Consider the following 26,639-nt stretch of genomic DNA (forward strand, 5'->3'; position numbering starts at 1 on the left):
AGTCACAGGAGCAATTGCTGGTAGCCTGGCTAATATTAGCTCCTCCTCCTCCCTGCCACCAACTCTCGCCTTCCTTTAGTTACACTGCCAACGCTTTTCCCCCTTTCCTATCACCAACGATAACAACAAAACCGCGTCACGGGGACAGAGCACCGGGCGGTGCAGACGAGGGCAGCGAGCGGCGGGTCCCTCGGGCACAGAGGCGTCTCTTACCCACTTGTCCAGAGGGACCTGCGTCAGAGAGCCGGTGCCCTGGTAGAGATCCAGGCTGAGCTGTTCCAGGCTGAGCTTCTCCTGCAGGAAGTGGCCCAGGTACCTCTGCAGCAGATACCTGCAGGCCCTCTTCTTGATGGACTCCGAGAACGGCCACGGCATGGTGGCTGCGCGCTGGGAGCCGGGATCGGAACGGGGATGGGGCCGGGGCGGCCGCTCGGAGATGGGGTGCGCGGAAGCGGCCGGGCCCAGGCCCGCCCCTCAGCGCGGATTACCCGCAGCCGGGCTCCCCCGGCGCCCCTCGCACGGCCGATGGGGCGGCACCGCCTGCCCTCAGGCGCCCGCAGGTAGCTCCATCCTCACTCGGCCGCCGCCGCCGCCATCTTCCCGGCGCCCCGCGAGCGCGGAGGGCACGGCGGCGCCGCACGGCACGAGGGCTGTGGCGGCGGGAAGGGACTGGGAAGCGGCCGGGGGCGTTCGCCGCGCCAGCTCCCGCCGCTGGCACGGCCGGGTCGGAGCGACGCGAACCGCTCGCCGCCTTGCCTTCCTCCGCGCGCCTCCCCCACCGCGCCGAGCGCCGTCACCGGCACCGTGACGCAGGGCGGAAGTGGCGTCTCCGAGCGGAGGAGGCGGGGGCGGAAGCGGCCGCGGGAGGCGCGGAGGGGGGCGGTGGCGGCGGCAGCAGCTGGGAGGAAGCGGTCCGGGGCGAGCGGGGCGGCCGCGCTTCGGCGGGACGGCTGGCGCCGCAGCGGTTTGGGGCTGGGCGCCGGGGCTGGTAGGTGGGCTGCCTCGGGGTGAGGTGGGAGGGAGGCTTCCGGTCCCGCTGCGCTGCCGTGATCTGTGCGCGTTGTGAGCGCCGTTAAATCGCAGCAGTTCTCCGAGGAGCGGCTCTACGACCGGCTCTCCCGCTGCTGGGGGTTGGCCGCGAAGCCTGCCCTCGTCTGGCGTTCCTGGGCTGTGCCGGTAGTTGTGCGTGATAAACCGAGCGAGGGAGTCGTTCTTTAGCGAGGCTGAACAGAGAGCTGCTGTTCTTGTTCTGCCCTCGTAATCGCTGGTAACCCGTTTAGTTCACAGGCCCTCGTAAGTCTTTCTTAAATTCACGGGTGATGGGTTATTATTTTCAACAGCCATTGCTTATGGCTTTTTCATACCTGATTTGGTTTTCTCGGTGTATTCGGGATCAGCAAAGTGCTGAATTAGTTACTGCTGAATCATATTGGAGACTTATACAACGCAGTGTGAGCTGCTTGCATAGGAGGCAGCAACTCCTTCAGTAGCGCTTCCGTGTGCTGCTGTAACCTGAAGTTTTCCAGGAGCTTTGTTTTGACTTTTCTGGATTGCTGCAGGATTCGTTCACTTTCATATTTTATTTTATTTTATTTTCCAATGGTAAATACATTTACTTAAGTTGTAGCTCTAGCATTGTGGTGTAAATGTTCAATATTGACTGTAGCGGGATGATGGATCTAAAACAAATGCTTCCACATGCAGAATGGAAACTGACTGCAGTCCTATGGAGTTGACCAATAACGCAGAGTCTGAAGAGGATTCTGATTATAGAGACTTCGAAGAAGCAGATGTAAAAGATATGAGACTAGAAGCCGAAGCTGTAGTGAATGATGTTCTGTTTGCTGTCAGCAACATGTTTGTTTCAAAAACCCTTCCATGTGCCGAGGATGTGGCATATATCAACGTGGAAACCAGGGAAAGGGGCAGATACTGTGTGGAGCTCACTGACTCGGGACTGAGGGTAAACTACCTTGTTTATAATTTCTTAACTGTCTTCATTTTGAATGATGTTCCCGTTCAGAAGGTACCTAGAAAGCAACTTCAGTGATACCAAAACTGCATACATATCCTTTTGTACTTTTATGAAACCCAGTTCTGTGTGTTCCCCTACAAAGTGGCACTTTTATTAATCCAAAACAAAGGAAGAAGGGAAGTTGGTTGGAAAATAGAGACACCTGCAAAATAACGAGGGCTGAAGCAGTTAATGGACAAATTTATTATAAGCACATCAGTCTTCTCAGGTGCCTAGAAAAAGTAGTAACACTGTGTATAGAAATCCATTCTGCACCATTCATATTATTTGTGCAAATGTGTAGAAGTAAGACTTCTTTCAGAGGTGACAGTGATAGATTTTACTACTATTATAAGTTTGGGAAAAAAGCATTTGAAACAGTCTAAATACTGTGTTACCAGTAAGACCCCCAGTAGAAAGCATAGACTGAAATTTAAATCGTTTTTTTTTTTTTTATATACTACTGTACAACTGGCAAAGCTAAACTTTGTGATACCTGTTTCTCATTGCAACATGATCCTAATCACAAAAAAATAACCAGTGATTTCTTTGTTGCAGGTAGTAGCTTATGATTTTGATCAGACTGATGACAGTTTGCAAAACCCATACCATGAAACTGTCTACTCCTTATTGGACACACTCAGCCCTGCATATCGGGAGGTGTTTGGAAATGCATTACTACAAAGACTGGAAGCTTTGAAGAGAGATAGTCAATCATGATGTTCCCTGAAGGAAGGAAGATTTAAGACTAGAAGGAATTCTTTGTATGAGGCACTGAGATCTTTGTTACAAATGCAGCTGCAAACATCTAAGATTCATTTCTTGCATTGATATCTAATACATACTAGAATTGTTCTATAACATATTGCTGCAGAAGATTTATGCATATCACAGTGCTATCCACTTGGATAGACTGTAAAACTAATCAATGTTTTCTTTTTGTTGTAGGTGAGCTTATAAATTCTTTCAAAAATGTTCAAAACTATTTGGTCTCTTTTCAAAGTGTTACTATTGAAAGCTCTTGAAAAAATGTAGAGAATGAATGTTATATAGGCAAATAATAATCATTTTTTGGCTTACTGGTTATTGCCATATCTGATTTTTAACATGGAAGTTAACCATCTAATTACTGTCTGTTAATTGAAATTAATAGAACAAAACAAGCAGTTAACTTCTACTTCAAACTGAGAAATACTTTCACACCAATTTGCTGTGCATAAATCTGAAAGTTCTGAGTTTTGATAACAAGAAAGCTCTTGAGCAGCTGAGTGTTGCTTATATAATGACAGTACCTGAGCTGAAAGGAAACTTAATTATTACTTGATCCGTCCTTGTCTACAATGAGCAACAAACTCCAAAGAGTAAATGATCTACCGTTACTATATGAATGTATTGTCTGAATTGCAAATGAACTAAGCACAGAAGTAAGTTAGGATGTAACAGGCTACATTCCTTAAGGATGATATATGTATGCTATACTGTAACTTTTTGGGAGGTTTGGAAGACATTTTAGCTTGTTTACTATTCTGAATGTGTTTACATAATGTGCAGGATATATCTACCCAGACTATTTCTGCTTCAGCCTTTACTTTCTACAACACGGTAATTTGGTACTCCTGTTTTTCAGCTTTTCTTCCTCAATTTTACAGTATCCTCTCCTAATGAATACAAGTATGCATTGTAATACTGATTGCATTGTATTGGTTTGAAACCAAAGGTAGGAAATTTATTTGGACTAACACAAGCTGGAAGACATAACTTGTATTTTCTACTTAAAAACTGGTACAAATCTCTTTATAACATATTGCTTTAACTTTTCAAGTATGTATTGAGTGGTAGACTTTTTTTAAAAAAATACTGTTACTTAGAAATACTGGAACTTCTGAACTAGCATTCTATGACCATGATACTTTTTGTATTCTTGTATTATTCAATATTTGTGCATCTTTATTTATGCTGTCATGCTGTTGTGCTAAGTATATCTGTATCTTTATTGGAGCCATGCTTAGGAACATATCAGTCCTTGTGAACTCACAAATTCTATTGACTTCAGTAGAGCTGTATTGACTTAAACCTGTTGAGGAGTAGCAATATTAATTGGAGAAGGCAAACATTGGATTTTTTAGAATAGTTTTGGGGTAATGGTGTTATAACTGTGACGGGTGAGATAACCACAGTCATTTTTTCCATTTTCTACAGCTTAATTTGATGTTTGTTTCATTATTTTGTTAGGTTGATACTCCCAATGTTAATCTTTTGATCCTGGGTGAGGACCTATGCTCTAAAATTTGTTCATAGGCTCTGTTTTGCACACAGGTCTGTGGCATGTAGTTAGTCCTCTGTGAGGAGAATGTACTTTACCAAATTTATATTTGAATATTTTCCCTTGCAGTTAATTTCCTTGTTCAATTTAAATGACTAAAGCATTAAATAAATGCACCAGCGTGTTAGTGATTTTTACAGGGAGGGAAGAGAGGGGAGTGAACAACCAAAATGATTATTTCCATAAACACATCTTAAATACCAGATGATTAACAAGTATTTCAAAACTGCCTTTGGCTGTAAACTCATATCCACTGAAACTGTTCTGGAAGGACAGAGCAGACAACTGTAAAGAGGATCTTGGAAAGGAAGCATGAGAATGACAAGTGGAAAAAATGCCAAAATTAATGTTGCGCTGCCAGGTTTTTTTTTTTCCTTAGACAACTTTAAAATGCTTTGTCATTACAAGTGCTTATTATAAAGCTAAGCTGAGAACTTATATAACATCCAGTTTGTAGATGTTTCTGGAAGAACTCTCTGCTGTTTCTTAGAAGGTAGTGGAGTATTAAAAATTAGTGACGTCATTCCACCGTGTTTGGTTGTGGGCTTATGGAGGAAATGCTCTCCATTCTTTACATTCGGAACTGGCACCGACATGGAGCCGCTTTGAAGCGCTGATGGTACATTATTTCAGTCGCTCTCCTTAGACCAATTTGTATTTTCTGAAGCCAAATGAACGCTGCTTGGCCTCATGCAGCTGTAAAACTGTGAACTGCACTTTTCTGGAAGATTTAACATGATGTATGTCAACGGTTTACGGGCTGGTTCTGCCCAGTTCCGTGACTAGCGGGGCGGAGGGATCCGCAGATCCGTGCCTCCGGAAAAAGGGAACGGGACCCCAAAATAATTAAAAACAGCGGCAACGATCTGAGGAGAAACAAACTAATTTACTAAATATAGTATCGGAATGCAAGATAACACACTATAATACAATATAATTAAATTTGAAGCTAATAAATCAAATATAATGAGAGAGAGAATGTCCGAAAGGTGGATAGGCCTCACCACAACGCGGAGAGCTGAGGTGAGATGCGCAGTCCAGTTGAGCAGCAGGGAGAAAAAAGGGAGGAGAGCCGACAAAGAGCAGGCTAAGAAGAGCGCATCAGGTGACCTTGCCAGGAGTTGTATCTCGAGACTCTCTGTGACCGCAAAGTCCCCTGGGGAATGTAGTTCTTCTCTTCCAGGCAGGTACCCAGAGCTTGAGCACCAACAGTTAAACTCCCACTGCCCCACATGATGTTATGATGTGGAATACCGAAAACCAAAAATCACAAAACCATGACAATGTATTACTAGAAGAATCATCACCACGGGGGAGGGGGTTGGACTCAATCTCTAGAGGTCCCTTCTAACCACTACAATTTTGTGATTCTGTGATCAAAACGTAGTATTGCTTAGTACAAGTTGCCGGTGCCAGACCACCTCAAAGCCTCCTTGCTGTTGGAACAGATGTCACATAACAGAGCCTTACAACGTTTTTTTTTCTCTCAGCAGTACTAAATCTTGCCCTGCCCGCTGTCAGGAAGTGGGGAATAACGTCCCCCCGCAAAGGGCCCCGCAGCAGGAGCTGATGGCACGGCCGCGGCCGCGCAGCCCCCGCCCAGCGCTCCCCGCCCTTAGCAACGGGCCGCGTCGCGGTTGCGGCCATGGCGGCGGGCGCTGCGCGGAGCCGACGGATCTTCCTCAACCACCTCGATTCCTACTGCGGCCGCAGCATCGGGGAGGTTCGGGAACCGGCCCGCGGCGGGCAGTGCGGCGGGGACCCGGGCCGGGGGAGGGGGAGACAAACGTGCGTCTTGTATGTTGCAGTATTTATCCAGCTGTGTTGTCGGAGCGTCGCTAGAAAGCGTGGAAGGAGAGGAGGAGGAAAGTGAGAATCAGTCGGAGGCTGAAGTTTCCAGGAAGCCAAAGGAGGGACTGTACCAAATAGTGGGGACTCTCTCTAAGCCAGAAAGTACTAAACCATGCTTTGCAGAGGAAGCATATGCAGTAAGTCATAACCTCATTTCAGGTCATTGCTAGACAGCATTACACATATTGCAAGGCACGTAAATGATCCTCATTAATCAAGTGTTCTGTTGTTGCAGGAAGTTTCACACACATTTATTTCTCTGCACCCTGTCATCTCCTCCCTCGTTCAGATATAACAAATGTTAAAACAAAGGAATCCAGTCTTAAAAAAGATTCTGTTTTAAATAAAACAGTAGTTCTGGACATGTTGTCTATCCTGATCACCCACAGATCTGTTTTCTTTTTCCCTCAAAACACACTGTTGTATCTCTCATATCTTCTTAGCGTAGTAGTACTGTGAACAAAGCATCTTCCCTCCTTAACACTTCACTGACATAACAGCTGTCACTAGCAGCTAACTGTTCCAAATACACACTTTTTACATGTACATCCAAAGTTCAGTTTACTGAAGGAGGCTTGGTTATTAATTTTCTGAAACCAAAATTGTTTGTAACCATCAACTTGATTATCCAGAATCTCTTCAAAAATGTGAATGTTTTGATCTGAAATTCTATACAGATGAGCCTTTTAATAAAAAATAAATTACAAATTCTAAAAAAAATAGAAATTCCAAAATCACTTAAAATTGTATGTCCTTTTGAACTATATAAATGTGCATTGTAAATCAGAAGTTTCAGCAATTAATTTGCATTCCATTGCTTTACTTTTCACTGACAAATAGTTTGACATGAGTCTTGTAAGTTATTTAATTATCCTTTTCCAAAATATGTGTGCAAGAAAACTACATTCTACCAGTAAGTTAAATTTGAAAAGGAATGTTGGATATTGGGTTTTCTTCTTCTTTTTTTCCTTTTTTTTTTTTTTTTTTAATCAACAATTTTTAATTATTCTTTTCCCCTAGGTCTCTTCTCAGAAAGAGCTCTTAAGCTATTTGCTTGAATGTGACATTATTTTATATAATATCACTGAGGATGCAAACCAAATTGAGGAAGCAACATGGGCTGCTTCTGGTTAGTACAGCTACCAACTGAACAGAAAGCTGTTTGCTATACAGTTACTGAAGTTTACTATAGATGTCTAACAAATTAACCTGGGATTTATCGTTCACTGTAATATAAAACTGGGTTCCTTGATGGGGAAATGCTGCATGAATTGTTCAATTAATTTGAATGCATTCCACAGCCCATTGCTCCTTGATCATAGGATGGTCCAACACTAGAAGTAACATAGCTGCATAGACAGCTATTTCCATTAAAAAATATCCACTGCCATCTTATCTATTTGTATTTGCTCACAGGAGCAAATTTTTACCCACCTTCAATGTTTCTATGTTTTATATAATTATCTTAATTGTTGAAGAGGGTCCAGAGGAGGGCCACGAAGATCATCAGAGGTCTGGAGCACCTCACCTACAAAGACAGGCTCAGGGAGCTAGGCTTGTTCAGCCTGGAGAACAGAAGACTGCAAGGACACTTTATTGCAGCCTTCCAGTATTTAAATGGGGATTATAAAATAGGAGGGGAATCAACTTTTTACTTGGGTAGATAGGGATAGAACAAGGGGAAATGGTTTCCAAGTCAATGAGTGAAGGTTTAGATTGGATATCAGGGGGAAGTTTTTCACAGAGAGAGTGGTGAGGTGCTGGAACATGCTGCCCAGAGAGACTGTAGATGCTCTGTCCCTGGAGGTGTTCAAGATCAGGTTGGATGGGGCCCTGAGCAACCTGGCCTAGTACCAGATCTGGAGGCCCGTGGCAGGGGGGTTGGAACTGGATGATCCTTGGGATCTCTTCCAACCTAAATCATTCTATGATTCTGTGATCTTAAGTATATTTTTACTTAAATCTGTTATTTTAAATATCATTAACAGTTTTCCTACAGCTTTTTCCTGATGGTCATAACCAAATTCTAATGGTGTCGGGAATCATTTTATGGTGACAGTGCAATATTGTTCTTCATATTAAGTTCAGTTAAACTAAACTATTCTTTCCTGTTTACTGCTTGATAATTTTGCTCTAAATTAAAGAAACTTCCTTCAATTTTGTAGACAAGCTGTTTCAGTTGCAACAAGCGTACTTATGTCAGTATCTCAGCAGTCAATAAAGACGAAGCATTTTCTAGTATACATTGTTTCTTTGTTGTTTTTTTTTTTTTCTGTGATATGCAGCTCTGTATAGATTGTGTTAATTACTGACCGTGTGGTTACACATTATTTTTTATTTGTTTTCTTTTTATCATTGATTCATTTCTATTTTACACCAAGAAAAATAAAGGGTATTTACTTCAAAACACTGAACACACAGCATTATAGCATAAATGTATATACACAGGGCCAAAAGAAAATATAAAATTTGTGTAATATAGTTTAAATAGATTAAATCCTTTGCTTTCATTTAACAGCCCTACATATGGAAATAGAGCATTTTGCTACACCAAAAACGTTCATCCTGATTTCAACAGTAATGAGCTGGGCAAAAAGCAACCCCCCCGACCCAGTAAGTAATATGAGAGAACACTCCTCTCTTACCATTTCCACTTAATGGAAAATAAATAAATAAATATTTCCATTTGATTTATTTGTTAATTTTATTTAAAGTATTGCAGTGTGTACTTCAATAACACTAACTTCATCTGCTGCTATATGAAGTATATTTTTTCTTTGTGGCCCTTTTACTTCAACCCCCACTGGTAAGTGGGGGCTCTACTTGTTAAATCTATTCCACCAAACAGACAAGTGTAGGCAATGAGATACTATGATGGGCAGACATTAGGATTGCTTGGACATACTCTCTCAAGTATCAGCTTTAGAAGTTCGAAGAATTTCAAATGAAAGAAAAAGAGATTAAAAAAAATATTTTAACAACTTTTTTTTTAAACATATAGGCCTTTAAAAAATATTCAGTTGTACAACATGTATAACAGTTGCACTTTTTTTCTTCCTAGGAGGATTCTGAGATTCCTTTTACTGAGGAAGATTATCGTAGAAGAAAACCTCATCCTAACTTTATGGATCACATAAATGCTGAAAAACTTGTTCTCAAACTTGGAAAAAATGTATGTTAAGACCTTTTCTTTTTTTTTTTTTTAATAAGCTTTTTTTACAAAAACTGAAAAACAAAAACATACTTAGGTCATCCTAATGTATTATCTTAATAACGAAAGTTACCAACTATTTGATTAAATTTATAATGCATTATATCTCTGATAAATGTGAACATTATCCCTTATTAATAAAATGCTAAGCATAAAGAAGGCCATGTTTTAGAATTAATATATAACAGTTATATTTAAATTACATAATTCATAATACAGATCCCAATTTTATTTTTCAATGTCTACTGAGTAAATCATGCTTATCTCATTTAAAAAAAAAAGAAACAACAACGTTATTATGTTGGTTGTACAAAAGAGAATTAAAACTGGAGCTTGCGTGGGGAAATCTCAAGGGTAAAAAAGATTTTTACCTTTATCTTTGTAGCAAAAAATAAGGGCATGCAGCTTTTCTGAGAGAAGCTGCTGACTCAGAGGTACTGATGAGTTCAGAATCCCAAAAAAACACCTGCTACCACTGATAGCTCATCTCCCAGCTCTATTCTCAATGGCAGCCCAGATCCTGAATCCATCGATTTAAAACTATTCCTACTTAAAACTTTTTATTAGAATGAAACTAACCATCAAACAGAACAGCCAAGCCCAAGACTGATTATAATAGCTGAAATGTGACATCTAGTGGTTTTAATGAAAATTACATGGTAACTCGAACATCCTTAACGGTGACTAAATATGCTGTAACTGGAGCTTACCAAATCATTGTCTCATTTTACTCATGACATATATCCAACTTGTCTCAAGTAGTAAATTCACATGTGTGACTCGTGACACTACAGATTTTTTACTTTTATTTTTTTTTGTAAGGAAATGGATCTATTTTACTGGTGTTTCTCTGGGTGATGAACTGTGGTTTGCGTTCTATAAGTGGCACAGAACCTACTGTGAAGTAAATGATAAAATGTCCTACTACCTACCTGCTCTTTAGGGTAGATGAGAAATGGCCCTTCCTGTGCTTTCACAAGTGTCAGATTTTTCCTGCTGGGAGACAGAAATTAGTATACCTTCTCCTGGAGCACATGTGCAATCTGTCCAGAACAAACCTGGGAGCTGCTGTTCTTAGGTCATACATAGTTTCTATCTACTCAAGAAAAGTTAGTGGAGGAGAACTTGTGATATCTATAATATCTTCTGATTGTAATATTACATGTGATTAATAAAAAGTTCCTATATTCAATTAAGTTGAAATAGTTTCTATTACAAAGATTTATTTTGTAGCAGAAAGATACAATTGCATTACACAAACACAATATAGTGATATATACTTGGCATCACTGTAGATGATGCTTTGATTATACAATCAAATACTGGCTAACAGACTTCATTGTTTTATATTTCTGAAATAGTATGAAGAGTGTAGCAAAATATGTTTTTTGTTTTTTTTTTTTAAGCAAAAATCTAGATGTTTATTTTCTCTGTTAGTAAGTGCAAGTTTGAGAATTATTTAACAATCTTGTTTCAACTTAAAAATATCTAAGTCGTTCTCCATTAAAAGACTTGATAGAAATTTCTCTCCTTAAGGTGATTTAAATATTGTTTCTTTTGTGTATGTAACCATTCTCACTAGTGATCAAAGCAGTATCATTTTACATAAACAGTCAACCAGAACAGGCAAATTTATGACCGGGTTGGTATAATGGTCAGCAAAAAAAAAATGCAAGGGTTGACCATGATGTACGGTTAGGAAAACACTTTATATCTACTGATTTTAAGATTTTATATCACAATTAAAGCAAAACAATTATAAAAGTACTGGAGTCTCATTTTCCAGTTCTGTAGGCAATCAAATACAAACAATACAATTGGGAAAGAAAGCTTCCACAAATATTAGTTAGTTTCTCTTGGAAAAAGAAAATTGAAGCGTATTTTACTCTGATCGCTTCACTGATATACCTAGCTTCCAATTTCTTAACTTTTAAGAATTTTTTAGAATTTCAGCTCAAATGCAGATATACCAATACTGAGCTTTTTTGTTTGTTTCTTTTTTAAGGAAATATTGCCAATAAGACTAACAAAACTAGTAGTTATGCAATGATTGATCTAGTTCCAAATTTTAAGAGAGATAATTTAAATACTTCTTACATTTGTAATACATGTTCTTAAGTTTCAGTACGAGCTAATATTCCATTAGCAATACCATATTGTTATAAAAACTCTTGTTAATTTTACTTCACAGAACAAACAAGCATTTTCAACTTATGTTGTTGCTTCAGGAATTCAGTATGGAGCTGGGGAAGGAGTCTTACACTACTTTTTTAAGGTAGATATCCAAGTATGTTTGAAGGTTTGTCTAATATTTAAGGACAAATCGCATTGGAATTAAATATATGCGTAATAGTTTTGATATAATAGGCTTAATATTCTTGTGAACTGAATTTATTAGTTGATCCCTTTGATATGAGTTTTAGCTATAATTGAAGTGATTTCCACTCTTTTGGTTGTGTATGTTTTTTAGCTTCTCCATCTTTTTAACAGTATCTCCATTTGCACTCTGCAATCAGAACATACCCATCTCATCAATGCAATGAGAAATAAAGTCTTTTCAACATTACATTGTTCTTATTTTCATTACAAAGTATTAAAAATAACACATGGCAGGACCAAAGAGTTTTCTTTAAAAAAAATTATTTTTTTTGTAGGCTGCTACTATTTCTCATAATTGTTTACTGTGGTTCCAGTAATGGTTCAATAAATTGAATTTTAAAATCTTGAATACGTAAGTTTGCCAGTACACAAATACACCTTTTCCTTCTAATTTCATTATCCACTTTTATTTTCAGATAGGTTGGCTTAGTGAGTCTAATGCAATACCCGTTTTTGGAAATGGAAACAATTATATTCCAACCATTCACATTCGTGATTTAGCGGGGTAAGTAAATAACATTTCACTTGCACAGTCATTGATAACAAACTAGGTAACAATTTCAAACCTATTAGAAGAGTACCACAACTTTTAAATTAGTATAGAGTAGACTTAAGAATGCTATTTGTCTCCTCTTTTTGAAGCACACAGAGAGTTCAGTTTCTTCAATCCTAGATATGCCTTCTGGAAACCTAACATATCTGTTGCACAGATGCTACGCAGTTAAGAAATTACCTGCTGTACTGCACATAAAGCATAGTATCAGTTAACTGGAACAGAACTGAAAATGGATCATGGACTCTACAGCTTAAATTACTATTTTGTACAGGTGTTGCTTTTTTATCCTTTGATCTTCCTTACAAAAAAATACCTGTGTTTCTTTATTGAGGAAAATATACATGAAAACAACTTTGCATTAGGACTGCTTCTGAAACACATCTCACAAGGAAAGGCCAATATGCTTCTCGAAATACTAGCCTTAACTGTACTTCCTACATTCCAGGGTGCTACAAAACATAGCAGACCACAGGCCAAGGTTTTACTACATACTTGCAGTAGATGAGTCTATGCACACTTTTCAGGAATTAATAAAGGTAAGGAATTTTTGTTTTTCAGGTACCTACAAGATTACTAAAACTAGATATTTTTACTTAAGTTGAAGTCTCTAAGCTTCCCTAAATTATCTTGTGTAATAAAAAAAATAATTTTGAAGTCTTCTAAGGGTTCTGTTCTTTAAACAAAACATATTGCTTGGGGTGAATACTACAGAATTAACTTTGATAGTTGTTCTGCTCACAAAGAAGCAAAATTACTTCTGACACTAGGCACAGCATTTGCAGGTAGATCAATAATCACACACAGAAAAAAAGCACTGAACTCACTCAACTAGCAAAGGAACTCTCTGACCCTGCAGTACTTCTTCTGAGGAAGCAGCCTAAATCCAGAAGGCATTCTATCTTCAGTGGCTGACCCTTATATGAGCCCAGTGGGGCTCCACTCTGGGTCCACCCCTTCTGGTCACATGGAGGAACACAGGTGCAAACAATTTGCCTGTGCTCCCTAGGAAGACACACCCTTTCACCTTGTGCTCAATCACCTGTTTAAGCTGTGAAGCATCTTAATGCTTCAAGACATCTGTGTATGACTTGTCAGGGGATCTTTATAAAGCTGAAGTAGCTATAGGAATGAATTGATATAGGTTTCCCCATGAAAGTCAGGAGGGTCCTTTCATGGCTATTGTGGTTGTTTACAGAATAGCAAACTGAACAGTTGTAGATTTACAGTTTTTGTGATGGTAAGAAGTTGCTAGTACTGCAAAGAGCTATTTTGTGAGGGAACTGTATCAGCTCAGAGGAAGGCTGGAAAGGTACTTAAGTGAGAAGTACTTTGAGAGTTACTTAAACGTATGATAGGTATTTCTAATTTAGGGAGTCTTTGAACTGAAAATAGCTGAAGGTTAAGAGACACTTAAAAAAGATATCGCATATGTTTTTCTTACTTTCATTTAGGCGTCTATTAATTAAAACTCTTTGAGGCAGAATACTAGAACGTGTAAACTTGATAGTGTGATTTTATGGTATCTAGTGTTTATTTGAAACCTATTTTTACACCTGTTTTAGACTATAGGAGCAACTAATATCTATTTAATGATAAACTGGAGATAGTAGCATGGAGAGTTAATGGTGGTGTTCTATTGATCTGAAAACATTTCACAACTGTTAACAGAATTAAACACTTACTTAAAGAATCTGAAGTGAAAATGCTGAGAAATAAAATAGGCCTCCTAATTGATCTTAAGCAATAAGAAGTTACATAGATTTAAGAGCTTTGGAACACTTGTCTGGTTTTGGATTTGTTTGTTGTGAGCGCTGAAGAAGAGACAATATATTGTGAAACGTGTAATGCTAACACAAAACTTAAAGTCAGTAGGATGTTCTTTTCTCAATAAATTGTATCAGTATACTAATTTTTCAGATATAGTGTGACATAAAATAGGAAGGATACTTTTTATCTCTAGAAATTCTGTTTGTTTGTTGTTTTTTCCCCTAAGAATCTGACTGAATTTATGTATTACTATTTTATTTTCTTTACAGTGTATCAGTAAAAATGTTGGACCTGGAAAAATTGAGAAGATTCCACAAGAAAATGCATTCTTGAGTAAAGAGTTAACAGTTAGTGGGTTTTTTTGTTTTGTTTTGGTTTTTTTTTACCTTTTTCTACATAATGGAAGAATGTAAACTTGGGTGTATCATATTGTGAAATATATATATTATTTCAGTCAAAAAATATAACTCTAAAATATGGCAAGAAATAAGCATAGAAAATAGGCAAATTAAAATCTAATTTTCAAACATACATGTTTTTTGAGAGATTATAGGTTGATCTAGAAAAGCAGTGAAGCAATGATGTTGATGGTGTACTAAGCATACTAGAGCATGCTGATGAAACCTAGAGAAAATAATAATAAAATAGTAAATAAAATGAATTATTATGAACATGAGGAACACAGTATATGTAAATTAAGATGTCTTCATCTGCTTATTTGGAATAAACTGTTCATATGTGAAATAAATACATTAGAACCCTGCCGTTTTTAAGATGGTCCTTAATGAATTTCTGAAATAATGTTTTTCCTGTGGATAGTATGAGACCTCTGAGTAATATTGAACAATTGCTCAGTGGTATGTGTTTTGACATTACTTAAATATATATGGAAAATATGTATACTAAAAAAAAAAAAACCTTAATGTTTGCACACAAACCTGCTTTCCCTGTGCTTGAATTCTTTCTGTTCTCTACCCTCCATTCTAGTTTCTAGTGGAAGCCAGCAGTGTTGTTTTAACACGCAGTGCTAATGTGTGTTAAATGTTGTTTTGCTCCTTCAGCAACCAAATGTGGATATGTTGCTTGTGAACCTGCGAATGGAAGCTATGTTTTTGAAAGAGACTTTCAACATAAAGTGGGTTGCTCAAACAGGACTGGTGGAAAATATTGAACAGATTGTTGAAGAATACAAGCAAAGTCGAGGACTTCTGGTAATGGTTTGGTATATGCTATTCTCAAGTGCTCGTTTTCTTTTTTTTTTTCAAATAGAAATGGTTATACAGACAGAAGCTTTCATTTCTTTTAGTAAGAATACATAAAAGACTAACAGTGACATAAAATAAGTGAGCATAATTGAAAATTGAATTGAATGCTGATTAAAATGATCATCTAATATTTCCTATTACATCTAAAGTTTAAAGCTTGTAGATGAAAATAAACTTTCTGATAGAAAACTACTTCTTTGAAAGTAGTTTGCAATATACATTGTTTTAGATATATCGGCTTCAAGAAAGCACTAACTGTGTTTTTTTTAATTTTAGAGTCAATAATTAGATGACCATTTTGTGTCCTTCATTATATTTAGTGAGCCAGGATATTAACTGCCATGTAGCTTTCCTTTTACCCTGCTCCATTGTATAATATAATGAACAATTTTTCTGTTTCCTATGTTAGCTAAATACTTTGAGCTTCTGCATTCAAGTATCAGGAAGTAGTTATTCAAAGGTTTAAATACTGTAAACCACCAGATCTTCTGAATTAGGATGCAAAATTAAGGATGTATGATTTTGAATTATATTTATTGTTATTCTGAACTCTTAACTGTAATTATTCAACCATGGGTAAGACAGGCTACAACAACAAATTGTTGTTGGATCTGAAATATTTGAGGTCAAAATAACTACAGTGGAGACAACAAGTCTATCAGAGATCAGAAATAGTTGTGTTTATATAATAGAATATCTGCCACCTAATTCTAGAATTCATTGCATTCTGTCCAAGGGGTTGTGTTTTGTCTCTTTTGACTGTTTAACTTCTAGTAGTGCCACTATAAGTTGGTCTATGAGTCTATTAAATAGAACTGTGCCTTTTTTGCAGTTGCTGGCATTGTACTATTAAATTAACTGTTACTCAAAGACAGTGGATGATATAGATGATACTCATGAAGAAGATACATACTGTAAATTAATCTAAAACATATTTTTAGTTTTAATTATTAATTTCCTATTAGCTATAGGGAAAAATCTATATTATTTGAATGATGTTACAACTTCATCTTTTTTTTTCTCAGCCTCTCAAAATTTACATTCATGGTCCTCCAGGGGTTGGCAAATCTACCATTGCTGAAGAGATCTGCAAATACTACAAGCTACATCATATTAAGATTAAAGATGTGATTTCCGAATCAATAGCAAAACTGGTGTGTGACTTTAAGATGCTTGGCATCATTTAAAATGAACATAAACTCCATAATTTAACTATTTAAGAATGACCAAAGGCAATAATCATATTCCAACAAAATGTTTTGAGAAATGACAATATACTGATGACTGTTGGCATTATTCACTTTCTTGTCTCCTTTTCTGACCTGAAAAATACATTAACAAAACAATTTCAGACTTTAGAATAGAAATATTTTTGACATGCTTATGATCTTTGGGGATGCAGGGAACTGTTAGACTTAAAAATCCTTTTAAAAGACTGCAGATTACTCAGTATCTCACTGTCCAGGAGTATACGTGGGTTTTTTGTTTGTTTTATTTATTACATTCATGGATGTAAGAAAATTTGGCCATGGAATTTGAGCCAATTCATGTTTCTCATCTCACCTTCAGGAGAAAATTGTGGCTCCTGAAGAAGTGGACTCTGGCAGTGTGAGACAAGAGGGAGAAGAGGATGAAGAAGAGGGTGAAAATATAGAAGAAGCATATGAGTTGTTAGCTGGAATTAAAGAAAGCATGGAGCAGAATGCAGGTAGGAAGTAATAAGTTCTAAAGTGGGGGATTATCTTTCTACTACTTTATATATTTTTATATAATTATTTTTCACTCAATAGTATTTATATATATGTATATACATGTAACCACTCGACATTCAGTATCTTTAGATCCTTAACCAGATTTTTTTTTTTCATCATGTGTTTTTTTTCTCAGGACAGAGTGCATAATTTAAATAATACAAAGTGAAAGCTGAAGTATGTCAATGTCAAATTTTTGAAGTAAAGTATTCCAGTAAGAAGAGTATTGGCAGTATTTAGTCTGCATGCCCTATTTTGTTGTTAAAAATGATAATGCCTTTTAAGATGTAACATATTTTAAAGATAACATTAGTTGATAATATTTATGACTGCTAATAGCTGAAGCAAAACAACATAGGAAACTGGAGGCAATGGTTGCAAGAGGATAAAAATTAGGTAAAACCAAACTTTTACTATGGTATATTTTCTCAATAATGTAGTTTAAGTTGATAAGTTACTTTATCTCTCAGTCTATTTATCTGTAAATAGAACTTACGAAACCTATTAGATATTATTTCGTCTTGATTTAATTCTTATTGTTAATTGTAAAAATAGAACGTCTGGTTTGTCACATGCTCTTTTCTGTTTCTTTACTTTTTATACAAAAATCTGACTGAATTATTCTAAAATATCTGTTTTGTATCCTTAAAGCTCCAATGTTTGTATGATTGTAACACTTACAATTGTAATTTTATTTTATAGGTACGTATATAGCTTTATATTCTCTAAATACAAAAGCTATCCATATATAGCTTTATATTCTATAAACTTTTAACAGCACATGGAGATTTAAAATACATATTTTTTTTGTACTCTAAAAATTGTTTCCTATAAATGACTAGAACTGTTATAGCATAATTTCAGATATTCTTTTTTTTATAAACTAGGTACTTAATAACCTTCTTTTTGTTTTAGGTCGTCTAGATGATCAATATGTTATTAAACTCATTAAAGATAAGCTCAAATCTATGCCTTGTAGAAATCAAGGGTATGTTTTGGATGGGTTTCCAAAGACCTATGACCAGGCAAGAGATCTTTTTAACTGTAAGTACTGCTGCTTTTGTTTTTATTCCTGCTAATACTGTCATAACTTCTATTTTTCTCAGTATCTTATTAGTTTAAGTGTATCAACACTGCTTTGACTGCAGAGCAGAACACAGTTGCTTTCATTTGATGCTTTAAAATTTTAAGAAGGATTGTAATGGATTGTTAAACATATTAAGCAAGAAGTTTCTGAAATGATCTTGGCTGGCAACATACTAAACAAATATACAAATAAGAATGATACTTTCGATGTTGAACTAATCTACACAAGAAAACTCTAAGGCAGATTTTCTTCATAATATACAAGAGCTACTTAGTGAGGGGGTTCAGCCAATTCATGTTCTGTGAGTTAGAGTGGGTGTATTAGATGAGCTTCAATAGATGCAACTTAAGTGGAATTCCACAATATACATTTCAAATTGTTAGCCAGCACTGTCTATGTATGAAAAGCAAGAATCAACTCCATAAATTAAAGGATAGGATTTCAAGAAAAACAAAACCTAGTCTTGTTCATCTTAATGTGTTTGGTTATAAACCACCTTGCTTAGCTGATACTCATCAAGCAGTTGAGTCAACTGGTGGAGAAGAGCAGACAACATCATAAACAGTTTTAACCACACTGTTCCAAGCCATTTCTACATGCTGTTCCAAGCTGTGTCTCTTTGGCGGAGGAAAATATAAAGCAGCAGGAGAAGCCAGGGACAGAAAAGTAGTATGGACACATTTTGTATGCAAAAGAATGCTTTGCTGAGTAGCTAAACAGCTATTAGTGTCCCATGATAAATGTGTGGTGGCTGAAAGCATGGATTCCTTAACAACAACTCTCTCTAGACTACTGTACTGTACTGTCTAACTTCAAGTTATCATTATTGTTGGGAATTATTTTTTTTAAGAAGTATTTGTGTAGGAGAAGTTATTTATAAATACAAAAGTATTGTTACTTCAAATGATAATCTCAATTACATATTGCTTTTGTTTTAGTGGAAGAAGAAGAAATTACAAGCAAAATACCTAAATATGATGAAATAATCATACCTGGTAAGTTTGACTTAAAAACAAACAAATAAACAAAAAACTTTCAAATATTGCTGCCACCAACAAGGAGTCCAAAATGTCACTCCAACTTTTCATGTTACATTTTAGATAAACAAAATGTCTAATTCATGACACATGGCTGTCGTAATATTTGAAAGTGAGCAATTAATCAAGATGAGGGTTTTGAGTTGCTTTGTGTGTTTTTCTTATTCCTTTATTTTTGTGAAAATGCCATCAACTGTTGGTTTATATTTACATTATGTCTGTGTGTTCATTTGTGACTTTATATTTATCATTGAAAAAAGATAAGTGTAAAAGAGAAAAAGTCAAGGATAATGTGTTCTTCTTCACAGAATTTGTTATATCTTTGACTGCATCGGATGAATTTCTTAAAAACAGAATAATAAATCTGCCAGAAAGTGTTGTTGCTGGAACTCATTATACTCAGGACCGGTTTCTGCAATCTTTGAATAACTTCAGGGAGATAAATGCAGAAGATGAAACTGTTCTCAACTATTTTGATGAACTTGAAATACATCCTCAGTTTATTGGTATGAAATAATAAAATTCCTAGCTGAAGTATGAATAAAAATTCTTATTGTCACAACATTTAAATTTGAAAAAGTATATTAGATATATAAAATTTTCATTAACATATCATAATACAACAAGTATTTAATTAAATACCTGCAAAAATATCTGTATGTTCATAGGGATTCAGAATTGATCCCATTAGAATCTATAGGTAATAGATTTTTGTAGATAAGGCTTTGTAGATAAGGTTTTGTTTTAATCATTCAGTTTTGCAGTCCAGTTGACAAACTAGTTATATGACATAATTTATGGACCTCTGCTCTTGCCATCTTTCTGGACTGGCATATTAGTATATTGCTGTCCACTGAAGTATATTAGCATATAGCTTTATATACTGACCACAAAGATAACTTCTTTGAGAAATCTTCAACTCTGTGAGTACCTTTCCATTGTGGCTGATGTTGCAGTTGGTTTATCAGAAGTGCTGAATTAATGTCATCAGATTTAAACAGATAACTGTTTTTATTTTTTTTTTAATTTAAAATATCTTTTTAGTAGGTATGTATTTAATTATGATAGCTGAAATATTTGTATTGCAGTCTTGCTTGGTCATCTGAGAAAAGGCTGTTATTCTTTAAGTCCTCAAATTCAATGCCAAGAATGTTCTTAGCAATATTTTAAATGACTAAAAAGTTGTCAAGCACTGTAATTTTTATATCCAGCTGCAGCTAAAATTGTGGAATTTATGTACTGATGGCATAAAAAAATATTTCAGCTTGGAATACTTCAGGAATGTAATTCTCAATATACTGAGAATGAAGAAGTCTAAAAGAAATTTCATTATGTAGAATCATGTTAGATTTTTACCTTGATTAATCACCAGAGTACAGACTTTATGCTTAGAATAATTGTATTAGCAATGATTTAGTATCTTCTGTCTGAACCAGTGAAAGAAATGAGAAGCAAGAGTGAAAATACTGGAGTTTGTTGCCAAATGCTAGTAACAGATTATGTAATCCACGTGGAGAAACAGGTTCGGAAGCTGATGGTTTTGTACCTGTAGATAAGGTGATATTTAAGAGTGGCCAAAGGAACATATCTGATACTAGAATAACTTTATTTGCAAATTTCAAAACTTAAAAAGCCTGCAAGTGTTAAACAGAATAGTTGTAAAAATAATTCTAATACATTTCTCCCTAATATAATCATCTGAGAAAGACACACTATTTTAGTCTAAATTAATAAAGAAAATCATATGTAGAAAATTTCATTTTGCTTTGGGAAAAAAAAAAATAAATCATCCATTAATAAGCAACACAAAGCAACATATAATAATTGAAAATTCAAACAACATTAACACTGTATATACTTAGGTACTGCAGTTATTACTGGCTTGATAATTGAGAATACCATTGAAAGGGTTTCTTTTGTATTGTTTTAAGATGTGGCCAAATATGAAGATTCTGAGAACAGATTTATAGTAAAAGAGATCATCAAAGAAATTGGGGAACCACGAAATTATGGCTTGACAGATGAAGAAAAGGAGAGTTTGGAACGTAAAGCAGCTGAGGAATGTCTTGCCAGAGAAGCTAAAGAAGCAGCTGAAAGGGAGCATAGAGAAGCTGAGGAAAGGGCTGAAAGGATAGCAAATTGGGAAGAGTGGGTAAGTCAATAAATATTTTTTGGGAAGACATTATTTGTGTTTTAGAAAGTAGAAGCAATAGGGCTCCCAGCAGTGTTGTGTAAGAATACATGGAAAGGGTGACATAAATTCTCTAATTCCTTATATCATACTCTAGATCTGGCTAGGATTGACCAGTTCAGTATTCCAGGCATTGTTGAAAAGGACTGCCTGAGGTAGGCTGAAGAATGCTTCAGCTTCACAGGATGTGCACATCCTTTTTTTTTTTTTTTTTTTTTTTTTTACTTTGCCACTCCTAAAAGATGTTTTAGGCAAATAATGTGAAATGCATATTATAAGAAATTTCTTATTGACACCTGAATCACAGCTGAATCCATGTTGGTTTGTTCTTTTTCCATTCCATTTCTGCCAGAATGCTGTTCTACGACAGTCTCCAGTTATAGCTATTTAGGAGGAAACTGACATTCTATAGAAGAATAATTTTCTTACATTAGGATGCCTGTACATATTTGTGGAAGAACTATAGCCTGAAATTGCTCACCTTTATAGGTGCATTTAATATTGCTCTGATGTTGGCTTGTAAGAGTTTTCTTCTGTACAGTTTCATTCAAGAATAAATACTGTTCTGTATTCTCCATAAACTTGCCTAAGAGATTAGTAAAGGTAGTAAACACATCTTAAACATTCTAACTTTCAAGAAAGTGAACTGCATTATGCAGAGCCAAAGTAGGTATTAAAATAATATCTATACTTCATCCTTTTTAAATAGGCAGGTGCTCAAGAAGTTTGTGCTATTACTCATTTGTCCTTAAGATTGTACTTCAGCTGCAATTTGAGGAAAGTGACTTGCAGAGTTTATTCTGTAGCATTTCTGGACTCACTTAAACAGGAAAACTTATTTTTCAAATAATTTATCAGTTTTATATGAATGGTTGCTTTTGTGCTATGCCTTGGGTATGCAAAAGCAGTCTTCAAAGTCTCTTCTGCTTGCTGTATCTATATATGACTAAGGCTACTAATGAATAAAATGAGAAGAGTGGAAAATAAACATGTTTTTGAGTAATCTTTTAGCTAAAACTACTGCAGTATTTTCTAGCCTATTTCCCGAATATCTTATTGAAATAGGAGAACCCGAAAACTTTAGAATAGATGTCCTTTTAGGCATTAAGATGACAGAAATAAAATGATTTTGCTGGGGAGGTTTTTGTCATGCTCTCTTTGCTGTCCTCAGTGTGCCACATTCTCTAAATTTAGCAGTCTATATTTTTTCTGGTAACTGAATTTTAAAGTTCTACCCATGGCTTTAACACTACTTTTTTTTTTTTTGTGTAGGTGGCCATCATTATTTAGTCAATAACTATTTAGTAACTTAGTATTAATGTTATTTTTTGTTGCTTTACAAATTATTTGTAGAATAAACATCTTGAGGAAGTTAAAAAACAAGAACAAGAATTATTGGAAGCCCAGTCCACTCCACTACGAAACTATTTAATGAGGCATGTCATGCCAACGCTTATGCAAGGGTTAAATGAATGCTGTAAGATCAGACCAGATGATCCAGTTGATTTTCTGGTAAGGTGATTACTTTATTATTGTATGTTAGAAAAAACCCAGTGAAAATATTAATAGATCAAAGACTGTTAATATAAGCACTTAACTATTTTCAACTTGTTATAATGAAAATCATTAATTATCTGCAATACAGATGAGCAGTGATTATCGTGAAAATTAATGTACCCCATAACTCTATGGGATCATTTGACACTGTATCAATCCCATTTTGTTACAGAGTAACTGGAGAAGTTACTCAGTTTTGCTATGGTGCTTGGGCTCTTCTGCTTTTCTTACGGTACCCTGCCAATTCTGCTGTAAGGCTAAGACATGTAGAGAGGGATGCCTCTCTTCCTACTCTGCTTACACCTTTCTAGATACAGCAATACTATTTGAACAATAGTCTTCAATAATCTCTTTACAATACACGAATGAATGAGTGAATCTAGTAAGACTGTCACAAAACAATTCCAGTTGCAAGGGACCTCAAGAAGTTACTTAGTTCAGCTTTCTGCTGAAAGTAGGGTCAGCGCTGTATTCCCAAAAGGATTCAGATGCTGTAAATCTGTCACTGTATGGCTGTCCTTGCCCTATTCCCTAGGAAGTTATTGACAAGCAATCATTATTTTTAATGAAGAGAAACTATCAACTCATGAAAAGCTTAGATTGAATATTGGCTGTAAGAGTAAGAGATCATTCGTACTTACTGCATAACTTTGTATTATAAATAATACAGTTCTTACAATCTTTTGAGTTTAGAAATCAGGCCCTAAGGTACTTCCTAGAATTTTTTGTGGAGTAATAAATTCTGTCATACAGATGGGGTCAATGCTACCAAAAATGCGGCAAAATGAGGTGGGTATATTTGTGAGAAGCTTCTTATAGGTATCCAACAGAGATGACATTTTAGATGTATTTGATACTTTCTGCATTTTTTTTCCCACTATATTGTTATTATCTTGTACATTTTAAACTGAAGACTTGAAAATGACTTTGAAAATCTTCTGTTTGCAGGCAGAATATCTCTTCAAGAACAATCCTGATGTCAAATGAAATAGCATTAAATCCTAACAGCTGTAGAAACTGCTAAACAGAAAGGGAGAATGCTCCCAACGTTATTTACAGTAAAAATGCTTAGGCTTAGTTTTGTTCAAACACTATTTTTAAAATGTCCACTTCTTTTACACTGTTCTAGTATGTAGCATTGAGATTTTTAGTAGTCCTTCTACTTAGGTACTACACATTGATTAATACACAAAGTGTCTGTACTTCATGCATCATCTTCCAACTGTGAACCTTAAGAATCTGTTCTTTTCTCCTGGATTTTTTCAGTTACATATTGTATTTAAACAGTGTATTCCTGCTATGATCCATAAAAGAAGCAAGCAGGGTGCCTGAGGAAAGTGTTCTCTTCTTTAGACTTTTTTGTTTGTATGTTTAAGTTGCTAGACATTGCCAGTCCAAATTACTACCTGAAGCAACTAAAGATGAAATAATTGGTTATTTTACAAAAATATGTAGTTTGAGACTGTATTTTCTTTTAAAGCAAGGGTAAAAATAAGACATTGACACACTCAAAAATGCTTTCTGTGTGGAATTGCTATATGTACACATACTTTCCTAAGAATAAATTTTTGAGCAGCTTGTGCAAAGCATAACTTTTTTTCTGTTAGAAGTTCAGGACTTGATCCTTGTGGATCACTTCCACCACGGGTTAGTCTATGATGCTTAGTGTTTGAGATAAATGTAGTCTACTACAAAGAGGGCTTTCCTAACTTATTATTAGAAAACAGTCTCTCTGCTCTGTGTGGGATTTAAAAAAGAAAATAGGTCTGATGTAGGTGAGTAGGTACGAAAGCCAAGCCCACACCTGATCAGAATTCCCTCTGTTATTCAACGAAACGAGGTGGAGGGACCTTCCGCGGGCGGCGGCCCCTTCTCAAGCCCCGAGGGCCCTGGCGCCGGGCATGGGTGCGGGAGCCGAACTGCCCGCAGCCACGCCGCATTAGTTTCCATGGCAGTTAGAGGCTGCCAGGCCGGCCGGCGCCAACCTTCCGCCAGAGCTTCGCCCCTTCAGCGGGGTCACCCGCCGTCAGCCTGGCGGCGCCGATCTCACAGGCTGCCCCGCCGCGCCGTGCGCACGCGCCGCCTCCCGGCCGTTAGAGCTTTGTTTTCAAACCCCGGCGCACCTCCCGCCAGAACTACAGCTCCCAGGATGCCTCCCGGCCGCGCGGCCAACTGAGCGTGCGCGGACCGGCTAGCGTGCGCGCCGTGCGGGGGTGGCCGCGCCGCTGCGTAGGGCCCCCCCCGTTCTAGAACGTTGCTGTGGTAGCGCCCGGGCGCCATGTTAGAAGGCCGGAGGGGAAGAGGAAAGTGAAGCGGCGGCGGCCGGGCCCGACGAAGGGCTTTCTCCTCCCTCCGAGCCCTCACCCCCGCCCCGGCCCCTACCATGGTCACGGCTCCCGCTTCCCGGCGGGGCGAGTGACCGGTCCGGAGGCGGCAGCGGTGGGGGAGGACGAAGAACAAGAGGAGGAGGGAGAAGGGGAAGACGCGGCGGCGACGGTGGTGGTGGCGGCGGCGGAGGAGGAGGAGGAGGAGCCGGAGAGACGATGCCGTTGTAAGTTGGAACCCTCGCAGAGCAACTTACGGGCCCGCGCTCGGCGCTCTCTGCCTCTCGCCCTTCCTCGCTCCCGGTCCCCGCCGGCCGCGTGCCCTTCCGGTGCCGCAGTGTGAGGGGCAGCGGGCCCGGCCCGGCCCGCTCCTGCCTTCTCCCCGCACCGGGGGAGACGCCGGCGCGGCCTTTACTTTATCGGTGGTCTTTTAGCGGCCGGAGGGTGATGGGACGCTCTCGCAGAACGCCGGCTCAGGCGGCATCAAGCGGCAGCGCTGCGCGTGTTTACGTCCCGCCGCCAAACGCGGAGCTTCCCTTTCCTTCAGGAGTGCCGGTGAAGTCTCACCCGCGGCCCCCGAGCGAGCGATTTTCCCTCATCGCGCGAGCGGAGGAGACCCGGGCGGCGGTTCTCACGCGGTCCCAACCCGGCCCCTGTCCTTGCGGAACTCCCCCGGCCCGCGGTGACTCCGGCGCGGCGCTGCGGGTCACAGCGCCCCCTGCCGCCCCTCCAGCCGCCACGCGGGGCCGGGGCTCTCCTGCACGCAGCCTCGTGCCTGGGGCCCGCCGCGCCGGCACCCCGCCGAGGGCCTGCGGGGCCGGAGGGAGACGCGGCTCTGGCCTTGTTTCCTCTCCGCTTCCGTTTATTCCGCCCCTTCCTCTTTTTTTTTTCCTTTTTTTTTCTTTTTTTTTTTCATTTACTGCCGTTTTGACGGCACATGGTTGAGATAAGAAAACTCTTTTGTTCCATAGTGCGAATGTTAATAGATTGTTTATCCTGAATAAGTCAGTGATGGGTTGGGAGTCAGGTGACTTGTAGGAATAAGGTATGTGTACACCTGAGAGAGGGTGGGATGTTGAATTCCGAGTAATTTGGAATTACTGCAATTACTGTTGTTGTTTGTGTGTAGAGTTCACGTACAGAATAGCCCAGTTTGCTTATTGTACTGGTTTTATTGAATCTAAAATACTGCTGTATTCATCACGGTGCACATAATTTGAAACAAAAATTTGTGGCAGGATCGCCACGGTGGGTGAAGGTAGAAGGGAAAATGGTCATCGCAAGGAATTTCTGAGCGATGTGTAATGAGAATGCAGTGTGTTCATA

At 38.0% G+C, this 26,639-nt stretch overlaps 4 protein-coding genes across 9 annotated transcripts in view; 3 read left to right on the forward strand and 1 right to left on the reverse strand.

The window, feature by feature from the left end:
• ATG2B (autophagy related 2B) overlaps nucleotides 1-656 on the reverse strand; it is a 45,654-nt gene extending 44,998 nt beyond the window's left edge. The window contains exon 1 of the mRNA XM_031593025.2: nucleotides 214-656. Within this exon, the coding sequence (XP_031448885.2) occupies nucleotides 214-375 (162 nt within the window). The 5' untranslated portion in view covers nucleotides 376-656. The remainder of the gene's footprint in view (nucleotides 1-213) is intronic.
• GSKIP (GSK3B interacting protein) lies at nucleotides 182-4,459 on the forward strand. Of its 3 annotated transcripts, none has more exons than XM_090141582.1 (3): nucleotides 182-312; nucleotides 1,705-1,963; nucleotides 2,573-4,459. In XM_090141582.1, exons 2-3 carry the CDS (start codon nucleotides 1,706-1,708, stop codon nucleotides 2,732-2,734), a joined length of 420 nt encoding a protein of 139 aa, XP_089997708.1. In that variant the 5' UTR covers nucleotides 182-312; nucleotide 1,705; the 3' UTR covers nucleotides 2,735-4,459. The 3 variants fall into 3 exon arrangements, with proteins under 3 accessions (XP_089997708.1, XP_031448891.1, XP_031448892.1); XM_031593031.2 differs by lacking the exon at nucleotides 182-312 and adding an exon at nucleotides 849-988 and having other exon boundaries at nucleotides 2,573-4,446; XM_031593032.2 differs by lacking the exon at nucleotides 182-312 and adding an exon at nucleotides 1,009-1,293 and having other exon boundaries at nucleotides 2,573-4,458.
• A 1,381-nt stretch (nucleotides 4,460-5,840) lies between these two features.
• On the forward strand, nucleotides 5,841-24,837 carry AK7 (adenylate kinase 7). The gene is made up of 18 exons (XM_031593030.2): nucleotides 5,841-6,060; nucleotides 6,146-6,325; nucleotides 7,209-7,317; nucleotides 8,707-8,801; nucleotides 9,250-9,360; nucleotides 11,591-11,674; nucleotides 12,195-12,283; nucleotides 12,780-12,870; nucleotides 14,371-14,448; nucleotides 15,163-15,312; nucleotides 16,392-16,520; nucleotides 16,936-17,074; nucleotides 18,033-18,161; nucleotides 19,143-19,199; nucleotides 19,550-19,747; nucleotides 21,173-21,393; nucleotides 22,786-22,944; nucleotides 23,938-24,837. The coding sequence occupies exons 1-18, from the start codon at nucleotides 5,983-5,985 to the stop codon at nucleotides 23,974-23,976; spliced, it is 2,136 nt and encodes a 711-aa protein (XP_031448890.2). The 5' UTR covers nucleotides 5,841-5,982; the 3' UTR covers nucleotides 23,977-24,837.
• Nucleotides 24,838-25,165: 328 nt separating this feature from the next.
• The window catches only part of PAPOLA (poly(A) polymerase alpha), a 40,533-nt gene continuing 39,059 nt past the window's right edge, over nucleotides 25,166-26,639 (forward strand). For 2 of the 4 annotated variants that reach the window (XM_031593029.2, XM_031593028.2), the window contains exon 1: nucleotides 25,166-25,540. In XM_031593029.2, coding sequence (XP_031448889.1) covers nucleotides 25,533-25,540 — 8 coding nt within the window. In that variant the 5' untranslated portion in view covers nucleotides 25,166-25,532. The remainder of the gene's footprint in view (nucleotides 25,541-26,639) is intronic. The other 2 variants (XM_031593027.2, XM_031593026.2) reach the window with 2 other exon arrangements.

Source organism: Phasianus colchicus, chromosome 5 (assembly GCF_987193195.1).
Source record: "Phasianus colchicus chromosome 5, bPhaCol1.hap1.1, whole genome shotgun sequence".
NCBI classification, from domain to species: Eukaryota; Metazoa; Chordata; class Aves; order Galliformes; family Phasianidae; genus Phasianus; species Phasianus colchicus.